Source organism: Sciurus carolinensis, chromosome 2 (assembly GCF_902686445.1).
Source record: "Sciurus carolinensis chromosome 2, mSciCar1.2, whole genome shotgun sequence".
Taxonomy (NCBI): Eukaryota; Metazoa; Chordata; class Mammalia; order Rodentia; family Sciuridae; genus Sciurus; species Sciurus carolinensis.
In genome coordinates, this window is record NC_062214.1 from 108,332,189 (window position 1) to 108,345,040 (window position 12,852).

Below are 12,852 nucleotides of genomic sequence, written 5' to 3' on the forward strand. Positions count from 1 at the left end.
CAAAACTACTATTGTGTGAAAATAGGATATTCACAAAGTAATGTACTACAAATATCTCAGGTCTTTGTTTTTCGTTAGGTCCTTTATTCCAGGATACAACTTGAGCATCCCTAATCCAAGATAGGAAATGCTCCAAAATCCAAAAGTTTTTGAGTGCCACATGACACCAAAAATGGAAAATTCTACATCTGATCTCATATAATGGGACACAGTCAAAATGCAGGCATCACAAATTGCAGACATGGTAAAGATATTGTATAAAATTACCTACAGAATATGTGTATAAGAGGTATATGAAGGCCAGATACAGTGGCACATTTCTATAATACCAGCAACTCCAGAGGCTGAGGCAGGAGTATCACAGTTCAAGGGCAACCTTGACAACTTAGAAGAGAAAGGGATCAGTGGGGTGGAGACAGGGAGGAAAATGGGAATCACTAGGGAATGATATTGGTCAAATTACATTGTTATATCGTGCATGTACAAATACGTAACAAATCCCACCATTATGTATAGTTATGCACCAATAAAAATGTGGAAAACAAAGTTGTGTTTAGACTTGGGTCCCCTCTCCAAGACACATCTCAACTGTATATATGCAAGTATTCCAGAACACCCCCAAATGTGAAATCCAACACACTTTTGGTCCCAGGTATTTCACCTGTATATGTGTGATGGTTAACCTTCATTATCGACCTGATTGAATTAAGATTTGCCTAGGATTGAGAGGCTTCTGAGTGATTCCATGAGGGTGTTTCCAGAGATAATTGTCATGTGAGACCACAAATGGGGAGGGAAGGTTGAGACGCCCTCCCCAGAACATGGGCAGCACTGTCCAAATGACTGGGGTCCCATATGGAACAAAAGACAGAAGGGGGAGGAAGCCCTGCATGTGTGAACTGTAGTTTCCATCAGGTACCCTGATTACTATGGCCATCGAGCACATCAGACTCCAGCTTCTTCACTCTTCCAACATGTACTGTGACTAGTGATTCTCCAGAGGCTTCCAGATCTTCAGACTTAGACTGGGGTTGTGTCATTCATCCCTCTTGTTTGCCATTATTTCCTAAACCATCATCTTCTAGGACTGAGCAACTGATTATGCTGACTTATGCTGACACGCTGGTATGCAGAGGGCCATTGTGGGCCTGTCCAGTTTCTGATCGTGTAAACCAATCTAATAAATCCCCTTTTATAATCATGTATATCCTGTTGATTATGTTCCTCTAGAGAATCCTAATACTAGAATATATTAATCTTATATTTAAAATACAAGGAATACATACATCATAATTCAAAAATATTCTCTTTATTATGTATGCTTCAACTCACTAAGGAAAATATATTAAATATAAAAATATCAAAACTGTTATTTTGCTTTAATATAATTATTTGATGGCAGTGGCCATCTGAAATTTCATAAATACTTCTTTTTTTTTTTTTTTTTTTTTTTTTGTGGTACTGGGGATTGAACTCAGGGCCTTGTGCTTGCAAGGCAAGCACTCTACCAGCTGAGCTAGCTCCCCAGTCCACTACTTTTTTTAAACCATGTTTTCACCTTAAAATCTACATCATCTGACACATAATAAAAGTATAAAAGATAACTTGCTTAAAGAGCATATGTGGTCAAGTGCAGAGAAACACACTTATAATCCCAGCCACTCAGAAAGCTGAGGCAGGAGGAGCACCAGTTCAAGTCCAGTCTGGACAATTTAGCGAGACATTGTCTCAAAATAAAATAAAAAAAGAAAGGGCTGGGAATATGATTTGGTGGGAAAAAACCCTAGGTTCAAACCCCAGTATCATAAAAATAATAAGTAAAGTAAATAAAGAACATATGTATATTGCATATATTTGCAAACTATTATACTTGTAAAGAAGGCTAAAGGTCAAATGAGTGAAGGATCATAAAAACTATTAGGACAATAAAAGTATGAAATTTCATAAACTCTTAACTTTCCCTTAAATTTGCTTCTTCCTTTGTATTTCCCACCTTAAAATGCAGTTTTGCCAGGTGTGGTAGTGTGCACCTGTAAACCCAGTGACTCAGGATGTAAGGCAGGAGGACCAGACCTCAAGTTCAAGGCCAGCCTCAGCACCTTACCCAGACCCTCTCAAAATAAAAGAGGAAAAGAGGATGTAACTTGGTGATACATCACCCATGGGTTGAATCCCTATTACTGAACTAAATAAATAAATGCAGTTTTTTTCCTTTTCATAACCATTATAAAGTATAGTAAACAACTTTCAAAATACTTAGCCCTCCATATGTACATAACCCATGTCCAATGGATTCAACAATTTATTTTAAAAAATGCCCATACTGAACATGTACAGACTTTTTGTCATTGTCCCCTAAATGATACAGCATATCAACTATTTATATAGCATCATTTATAGTGTATCAAGTATTATAGTCTACAGATGACTAAAAGTATACTAGAAAGCATGGGATATGCTGATGCATAACCTGTACTTCAAAACACTTAGGAGGCTGAGGTGAGAAGATCACTTGAATCCAGGAATTTAAGGCCAGCCATGGTGACAGTGAGACCCTATCTCAAAACCTTCACATAATTGTATGTTTTGTTAGTAAATGTACAATGGAAATTTTTATGTATATTTTACTGCATTAATATATTTCTCCTTCGTATTTATCCAAATGAGCTGAAAATTTATGTCCACACAAAAACCTACACATGAATATTTATGGCAGTTTTGTTCATGATCACCAAAACTTTGAACAATGAAGATGACCTTGAATGATGCATGTAATGGAATGTTGTTTAGCTAAAAATAAGAGTTATCAGGCAATGAAAAAAGACATGGGAGAATGTTGAATGCATATAACTAAGTGAAAGAAGCCAATCTAAAAAGGATACTTCTTGTGCAAAACTTGAAGAAAATAAAAAAGTAAGCAGTTGCCAAGAGTTTAGGGATAAGGAAGGAAGAATAGGTGAAGCACAGGGATTTTTATGGAAGCGAAACACCCTGTGTATATATTTGTCCAAACCCAAGGAGTGTCCAACACAAAAACTTTGAGAATGTTTCAGTGTTGATTCATTGATTGTAACAAACATTCTATACTGATGCAGAATATTGATGGTGAGGAAGATTCTATGTGTGTGTAGAGGAAGGGGATATATGGGAACTCTGTACATTTTTTTTTTTTTTTTGATACCAGGGATTGAAATCAGAGGCACTCAACCACTGAGTCACATTCCCAGCCCTGTTTTGTATTTTATTTAGAGACAGGGTCTCGCTGAGTTGCTTAGTATCTCACTGTTGCTGAAGCTGGCTTTGAACTTGCCATCCTCCTGTCTCAGACTCCTGAGCCAATGGGATTACAGGTGTGTGCCACTGCACACCTGTACTTTTGACTGAACTTCCCATGAACCTTAAATTGCCCTAAAAAGTAAAGCAAAAAATTAGTACTTGATCAAATTACTGGAAAAACTTTAAGTGTGCTTGGAATATAAATAATGTACTCTACTTATTCAATTATAAACTTATGAATTCTAAATGTCTATATTTCCAGTGACAACTTAGTGTTCAACTTGAAATGTGCTATAAATGTAAATGTAAATGTCAGATTTAGTACAAAAGAAAATAATATGAAGTATCTGTCATATACTATTTTTTAAAAAATGTCATTTTAGTTGTTGATGAACCTTTCTTTTATTTATTTATATGCAGTGCTGAGAATCAAACCCAGTACCTCACACATGCTAGGCAAGCACTCAACCATGGAGCCACAACCCTAGCCCAGTCATATACTATTCAAATGATAACATTTTGGATATACTAGTTAAATAAAATATCAAAATTTCACCTATTTTTGAAATGCGACTACTAGAAAATTTAAAACTACATAGGTGTTGCATCATATTTCTATTGACTAGTGCTGCACAGGATATTCATATTACATATTTTCACACTACTTCTTCAGAAAAGCCTTCCCTGATTGTCCTATCTAAAATACCACTCTGGGGCTGAGGATGCAGCTCAATGTGGAATGCTTGCCTAGCAGAAGTGAGGCCCTGGATGTGAACCCAAGCACTGCAAAAAACAAAAATAAAATGACACAGTGGCACATACCTATAATTCAAGCAACTTGGGAGATTGAAGCAGGAGGATCACAAGTTCAAGACCTGCCTGGGCAACATAGCAAGACCCTGTCTCAAAAATTTTAAAATGGATGGGGGATGTAGCTCAGTTTAAAACATTTACCTAGCATATGCAAGGCTCTGGGTCTAATCCCTAGTACTACAAAGAAAAAAAATATGAAAAAGAACTAAACAGCACCACTGCATCAATATTCTATTCTATTTTTCTCAACATTTACCACTATCTGGCATAGAATAAATATAGAAAATAATGTTTTATCTCTTTCTCCAGCGTATAAATTTCACGAAGCAGGAATTTTTTCAGTGTAGTATCTCCAGTACTCTGAACAGTTTTCTACACATATTAGATAAGTAGTTAATTGGGTGGCGGGCACTAAAGGCTGAACTTCTACCACTGAGTTTCTTCAGGCATATGTCCATTAATTTTGATGAAAAAATCCCAAATCCACATTTCTTGGTCCACCCTATATTTTCTTTTCCTTTGTTTTTAGTACTGGGGATTGTCCACCCTGTATTTTCAAATACTTATACAGCTGCATTTGTATGTCTTCAAGTTCATCTCCTGCCATCTACGATATGTTGTTAAGCCCAATGAATTTTTCATTTATTATACTTTGCAGTTCTAGAGTTTCCATTAGATCTCTATAACTCCATGTCTGTGCAGAGATTCCCTCTGTTCACTACCTCATTAAGAACAAATTTTCAGGGCTGGGGTTGTGGCTCAGTAGCAGAGCACTTGCCTTGCACTGGGTTCTATTCTCAGCACCACATTAAAAATAAATAAATAAAGGTATTTACAAGAGAGGAAATAAAAAATAACGTATTTTCATTTAATTATCCTTTGTTTGGTCCTGGGGAGAGGGGGAGTGAAGTCAGGGCCTTGTGCAACTCCTCCCAGTCCCATTTAATTCTTTGAAAATATTTAATAATAGCTGCATTAATGACAAACAATAAAACCAATAAATTACAAAGGCCATCAATTGATTTTTATTTTTATCTTACTTCTTTGAAACAGGGTCTCACTTTGTTGCCCAAACTGGTCTCAGATTCATGATTCTCCTTGCCTCATCCTCCCAAGTAGTTGGGGGATTAGAGTTGTGGGCCATCATTTTTATTAAACCATGGATAGAATTTTGTTTCTTTGTATGTTCATCTAGTCATTTTTCATTGAACACTGGATAAAAGTAATACCTTGTAGAAACTCTGGATTCTGTTATTTTCTTTTTCTTTCTTTTCTTTTTATTGGGGGGAGTGTACCAGGGATTGAACTCAGGGGCACTCAACACTGAGCCACATCCCCAGTCCTATTTTGTATTTTATTTAGAGACAAGGTCTCACTGAGTTGCTTATTGCACCTCAGCCTCCCAAGCCATTGGGATTCCAGGCATGCACCACCACATCCATTTTTTTTTTTTTCCAGTACTGGGGACCAAACAGAGGGGTGCTCTACCACGATCTCTTTCCATTTTATTTTGAGACAGGTCTCACTAAATTGCCAAGGCTGTCCTTAAAGTTGGATTCTCCTGCCTCAGTCTCCCAAGTCATTGGGATTACAGGTGTGGGCCCAACTGGATTCTGTTATCTTCTCTGAAAATTGTTGATTCTTGTTTTAGCAGATATTCCAGTTACTGAGTGATTTCCTAAACTTAAATATACTTATTTCTTACTTTGTTAGCTTATATTTGTAGAAAGCCCAAGAAGTTTTCAAGTTCTAACTTGGCAGAATTGAATTTCCATATTGTTTCCTCTATCAATCTTTTCAGGGCTTAATGTTAGGTTTGTTAGGGCAGTTCTTCACTTCTTCCCTTTTTTTGTGTTGGAGATTGACCCCCAGCTTCACACATGCTAGGCAAATACTCTACTACACATCAGATAGTCTTGATCTGAGCAGGGATAGCCCAAACCTCAGCCATGTACTTATGGGGATCCCTATGTGTATTTCTGGATTCTCTGGTGTCCCACTCACTAGATCCCAACTGTTTGAGTTATCTCCAACTATGGTCTCCATCTCTTCAGCTCAGCAGAACCAGACTCTGCTCAGACATGTCTTTTTATATACCACAGGAAGCTTGGTGATTGTGGAACTCACTGCCTAAATTTCCCTTCTCTCAAAGATGTTAGACTTGTACTATCTGAAAACAGCTGCCTAATATATCTTGTCCTATAGTTGCTACTAATCCAAGAAGGCTAGTTAAGTTACTCCATTATAGTCAGAAGCATAAGTCTCTCTTCCCTCAGATTTTTAAAGTAAAACTAAGGGAAGAGTAGCCCATTAGGTAGATAAACTAAGAAATCTTGTAGATGTCATAGTTAGGGCCTGGGGCTGGGGTTCAGTGGTAGAGTGCTTGCCTAGCATGTGTGAGGCACTGGGTTCTATCCTCAGCACCACACAAAGATAAATAAATAAAAGATGTCACAAAGCTTTGAAGAGAGAACTAGTCTGAGAAAATGAAGGTAATAGAGAAAAGCAGAAATGGGAGTTTGGTGAAACAAAGTCCTGGTAGCATTCAAGTTTTTGTTTGAGTTGTCTTCAAGTCCAGGAGACTTCTGCTCTTGATACAGTTTTCTTACATGGACCATTACATTTCCAATTACCTTGGTTACTTGGATGAATTTTCATTTGAAACCCATAGAGAAGAAAATCTAAAATGGAACTGAATTAGGCTTGTTGTGGCCTAATTAGAACTGAATGTCAATGGTCCACATGTGGTATAAACAATAAGCTAGACTTGGATATATATTAATATCACACTGTTTATCTGATTGGAGCCATAGTGTTAGACATAAGGGAATAGAAGTTTCCAGGGTCAGCCATTATGGAAATGACTTCCTCACAATTATTTTGTTTTGTTGTTGTTTCCTGGGAATTGAACCCAGGGGTGCTTTTCCATTGGGTCATATCCCCAGTCCTTTTAATTTTTCGAGACAGGGTCTCGCTAAGTTGCTGAGGCTGGCTTCAAACTTGCTGTCCTCCTACTTCAGCCTCCTGAGTCATTGTGATTACAGGCATGTGCTACTGTGCCCAATCCTCACAATTTCTTTTATAAACAGATTCTCTGACTTCATACTAGAGCAAATTTTCTTGTTACATGATTATACAAATAAAAGATACACATTTTTTAAACTAGTGACATTTTAGAAATGATTTTGAAGACACTCATATTTTCCTTGCAATCATCAGTCCTTTTTTTTTTGAGTAGGGGTTACTGGGGATCAAAATCAATGCCTCAGGCATGCAAGGAAAGTCCTCTATCTCAGTTACACCCCAGCCCCACCATGCATATTTTATACTCTGTACATTTTTATCCCCCAGTCCTCCCATGGTGCTGGGTATTGAACCCAGGGCCTTGTGCATGCAAAGACAAGCACTCTACCAATTGAGCTACATCCCCAGCCCCTTTTTGGGTCAGCAGCAGTGACCTGAACTTAATAGCTTTCCCAGTCTTGTCACCTCTATCTCTTCAGCTTCCTTTCTCTTCTCCTTGCTCATTTACCTTCCAGCTACACAACTAAAATGTTTCTACTGAATAAAACCATGATTATTTGGAACTCTGGAGGCCTCAAAACTTTATTTTGAACAGTTCTTTTTCACTAAAGTTATCTGGTTCATTTGTTTACTTGTATTGTCTGACTGTCCCACCTGCATGTAAGTTCCAGAACAAACTTTGTCTATCTTATCCATTCATATTACCACCTAGAACAACATGGCACACAAAGATATTCAAGGGCTAGGGTTGTAGCTCAGTGTAGAGCACTTGTCTAGTATGTGTGAGGCACCAGGTTTGATTCTCAGCAGCACATATAAATAAAATAAAGATCCACTGACAACTAAAAAAATTTTTTTAAAAAGATACTGAATGTTTATGGATAAACTAGCCCTGTAATAGTCTTCCTATAAATATTTCTACTTTTAGTTTAGCTTAACTTAAATAAGCAATAATTTACTCAAATCTGTGTTAAAATGTGACTTTATCATGTCAAGATTGTCAAGTATTTAAGGTGTTAGAAACAGCAGAACAGTGAAACAAGTTTAATTTTTTATTTATTAGAACCCCAGTAAGTGATGATTTTAAAAGCAGAACTTTTATCAAATTAACAATTCAGGGCAAAAATACATTTAAAAAACCTAAATTTTAAGGCAGAAGTAAAACATAAAAATAGAATATCTAATATAGACTGTAGAATGTCAGAATTTTAAGACATCTACATAGTATTTTATAACAGCAAAATGTTAATACAGTCAGAAATATTATCAACTGGTCCAAGATTTCTTAGTTTACAAAATGTCTAGGCTGCCAATTGAGGAAATTTTGTTATGTAAGTAATAGCTACCATATAACCAAATGATCATTCTTACGACAAAGGTTCTAAGGTAATTTCATTTGTAAAGATTTTATAATATTAAACATAAAATGTTACTAGGAATATTTTTAGATTTACCTCTCCATATTAATGCCCAAAGGATGTATATCACTTCCCTTTAACTCTCCTTTAAAAATTCTGTGAACCATCATACCTATTCACTGTAGGCCTGACCCTACTGTTAACAAAGGCTTGAACACTATTTACTTTGATATGGTAGAAAAAACTATTTTAGTAAATTACTGCATCTTTTCCGGGTCATTAAATAATTTCTAACTGAAAGCTAAGAATTTTTGCACTTCAACAAGTGACTAATCTATTTCTTTACTTCTGTAAGTTTGAATTATGACAGGGAACTAAATATGGGGGAGTGGTTATTTTTGTTTTTTGTTTTGTTTTGTTTTGTGGTGCTGGGGAGCAAACCCAGAACTTAACACATACTAGACAAGCACTCCTTCATTAAGTTATATCCCCAGCCCGATATTTCATGTTTATATGGAATTAATGGTAGCCCTTTTGAAAAACAGGGTTAACAACCTTGAACATCTTGGTATGATTAAAATCTTTTGTTTTGGGGGAAGAAAGATAATATTTAAAAGTGCTTTGTATCAGAAAATAAGGGTTAGCTAGCTTACACACTTGACTGAATAGTGTAAAAAAAGACAAAATGCATTTAAAACAATTTTGTAAGTCTAGCAAATATGAAGTTGTTGGGTTCTCAACTAACATTAAGTAATTACAAAGAGTCATTTTTATTACAAACTTTTAAGCTATTTTAATAAAACAGCTGTAGACCTCACTGCATATCTATTTTTCTGTGCATTAATAAAAACCCATTAAAATTTCTTATTTAGTAGTTCTGAAAAAGTCTAGTCAAATAAGATAATTAAAATTACCAAAAAAGCTTTGAAATGTTGATTGTAGATTCATTTCAAAGTAGATTTAGCTCCTTCCAGGATCTGGCATTTAAATCATCTTCACTGACCTGAACTGTGAAAACAATTTTTTTTTTAGCCAGTGCTGATTATAGCTAAACGGTACTGGTATTACTTGAGAAAGTAAAAATTGAAAATATATCGTCCATCATGCATTCCACAATTTCAAGAACTAAAGTAAAGAATAACTCATATATATTGTTATATCTTTGAAGCTTATCTCAAATTCCATCAGGCCTCAGCTGAAAGTTAATATGCCAAAACACATCAGTACTTGAGTAGGAAGGTGATTTCTGTACACATTACTTAGTGTTTGGCATCAAGTTTCCCCTCTTTTACATAACTATTCTAGCCATAACTCCTGAAGAGCATGAAATGAGGGGCTGATAGAACAGAACACCTGTTCGGCTAACAAGAAGATATTAGTGTATAAAAAATTCTCAGTTGAATAACTGTTCTCACTGTGGTTATGCTATGTGCAACATAAAACCTATACAACCATTTTCTCCCGTTTGTCTATTTGTGGAAAATAATTAGGCTCAATAAAATGTGAAATATACATTAGTTTGCTTTAAATGCAAAGATTATCTGTTTTTGGCTCAACTGTATCATAACCAAAAGTCTGCTTTGATAATATAATATGAAAAAGTTCACATATGTACATGGGTACATTCCTTCATTAAAGTTTTTCCTTAAATCTATCTCAATGTATCTTTACAACTGATACAACTGATCTTTACAACAGAAGTCAAAAATGGCAAAGTAGAAATGATTCCATTTTACAGCACTTTAGGCTTTCTGACGTTTTGTTTTAGGAGTTAAAGAACATCATTGAAACGTTGCTTTCCATAGTCTGCAGGATCCATTTGAAGCTCTCTTTCTTCATCATCTGTAAGTAAAATAATTATATATTAAGAATAGTTTCTTAAAAATCATAGTAGAAACCCAATTTAAAACTGTCTCAGGCTGGGGTTGTGGCTCAGTGGCAGAGCACTTGCCTTGCATGCAAGGGGCACTGGGTTCGATCCTCAGCACCACATAAACAAATAAAGACATTGTGTCCATCTACAATTAAAAAAAAAAAAAAATTTAAAAACCTGTCTCAATTTTTTTTCTTCAGTCTTAAGGTCATTTTCTCTTGTTATTTCTCACCTAATGCATACAGTACTCTATTTCCTAGTGGCTTAGCTAAAGAGTGAAAAGTGAAATAATCTTCCAAAACAGACTTCTCATTCTTTAGATTATTTCTAAAGCACTTTGAAGATAGATGTAGAATTCGATAAATATAGCTAACAAAACTTTAGGAACCCTCAATATTGAGGATTCAGTTCTTTTTTATACATATATTATTTCTACTATATAGGTAAAGGTTAAAATTAAAGCTCTGATAGAAACATTTCTCTGTATATTTTATTGCCTTTAAAAAAACCAAAATCTTTTCTAATTATAAAAGTAATTCATGCTGGTAATGTAGAAATTAGAAAATAAATGAGAAAAAAGTCACTTTTGATCCCAATATTTAACATTCTAGTGAATTTCTCTACTTCTTTGGGAATAGCTTACCCTTAAAGTCCTGTATGGAATATATTAACCAAATTAACTTTTTATGTACCAAAAAGAAAAAAAATTATGTTATATTGTTAGTAAGATCCTCAAAGCCTCTTTGAGTAGCTATTGATTTACTCCAAATGGTGCTCTGGAGTTTGATTTATTTGGCTATTTTCCTGCTTTCTTCTTGGCTATTAACTGTCACAGCACTGTTGTTAGTTTAACTGACAAAAACAATGCTTCTTTTCTAACTTTGTTGCTGTTTGACTGCAGATTGAACCCAGGGGCACTTAACCACTGAGTTACATTCCCATTTCTTTTTATTTTTATTTTGAGGTAGAGTCTCACTAAATTGCTGGGGCTAGCCTCCAACTTGTTGTCCTTTTGCCTCCTGCATTGCTGGGATTACAGATGTGTGCCACTGTTTCTTTTCTAATTTTTGCTGCAGACTATAGATTCTAAATAAGACTGCTCAAAAAAAAATTAGTATTATGTTAGAATGAACCTAAGAATCTCCATTTAGAACATGGCTTTTTATGACATCCTTATATTAGGTATGACAGTTTTTTGGTTTTGTTTTTTGTTTTGGGGGATTGAACTCGGAGACTTGCACTCTAACTCTTACCTATATCCCCTGTCCTTTTTATTTTGAGATAGAGTCTTGCTAATTCACCCAGGTTGATGTCAAACTTGCAATCCTCTTGCCTCAATCTCCTAAATCACTGGGATTTACGGGCCTGCACCACTGAGCCCAGCCTTGATAGTGTTTTGTTGTTGTTGTTGTAGATGGACACGGTTTGTTTATTATTTATTTATTTATTTATTTATTTATCTTTATGTGGTGCTGAGAATCAAACCCAGGGCCCCACAGGTGCCAGGCAAGTGCTCCACCATTAAATCACAACCCCAGCCCCCTTGATAAATTTTTTTACTCTAAAATTTTGTTCTTCCACAAATGGCAAACAATCCAATTTTCTTTTCTTTTCCACAACTTTCCTGTTAAACTTACAGAAATTCTCATTTGAAACTGCAAGAAAAATTTTGTACCACATTCTTAAACTTATCATGCACATTAACAGTATAATCCACTAGGCATGATAACCCCGAATATGTTTTAACATGTGCAGTGGCTGAAATTAAATTTATATTTACATTTGTATTTTGTAAACACGCTAATCAATTTCTTGTCAAAAAACTCTGTACTTAAAAAAAAAAAAAGTGGTTTTAAAAGGGAAAATAAGCACTGGCCCATTTCCAGAAAGTTCTCTTCAGAATTCATGTTATGGCCTCACCTATGACTATATATATACATCTTTCAAGACATTAGTAATTAAATGAACACTTAATCACCTTGGAGCAGTGGAAAATTCCTAGATTTAACAGAAAAGTCACTGAAGGAAAAAAATTAACTACATTTTTGGCTTTTTAAATGAACAAATGTAAAGGGGAAATGGGGTCTTAGAGCAAAGGTATAGGAATAGAAAAACTTAAATCTGCTCTTGACTCAGATACTTTTTTTTAAATGTATTTTTTAGTTGTAGATAGACACAATACCTTCATTTTATTTATTTATTTTTATGGGGGGTTGAGGATCGAACCCAGTGCCTCACATGTGCTAGGCAAGTGCTCTATCATTGAGTTACATCCCCAGCCCCTTGACTCAGCTACTTAGCAAACGTGATCTAGTCCCTGAACTTCTTTGGACCTCTAATTATCTTTTTAGTAGAACAGGATAACTGTTCTTCCTACCTCAAAATAAAAGAAGGTAGCCCAGCATGGTGGTACATGCCTATAATCCCAGTGTCTTGGGAGGCTGAGGAAGGAAGATTATAAGTTCAAGGCCAGTCACAACAATTTAGTGAGGCACTGAGCAACTAAGT

The 12,852-nt window shown here is 35.5% G+C and overlaps 1 protein-coding gene across 1 annotated transcript in view; it reads right to left on the reverse strand.

Annotated features, from left to right (window-relative positions):
- Nucleotides 1–8,158: 8,158 nt before the first annotated feature.
- Golm2 (golgi membrane protein 2) overlaps nt 8,159–12,852 on the reverse strand; it is a 127,788-nt gene continuing 123,094 nt past the window's right edge. Inside the window, 1 exon segment of the mRNA XM_047539182.1 lies at nt 8,159–10,313. Within this exon segment, the coding sequence (XP_047395138.1) occupies nt 10,243–10,313 (71 nt within the window). The 3' untranslated portion in view covers nt 8,159–10,242.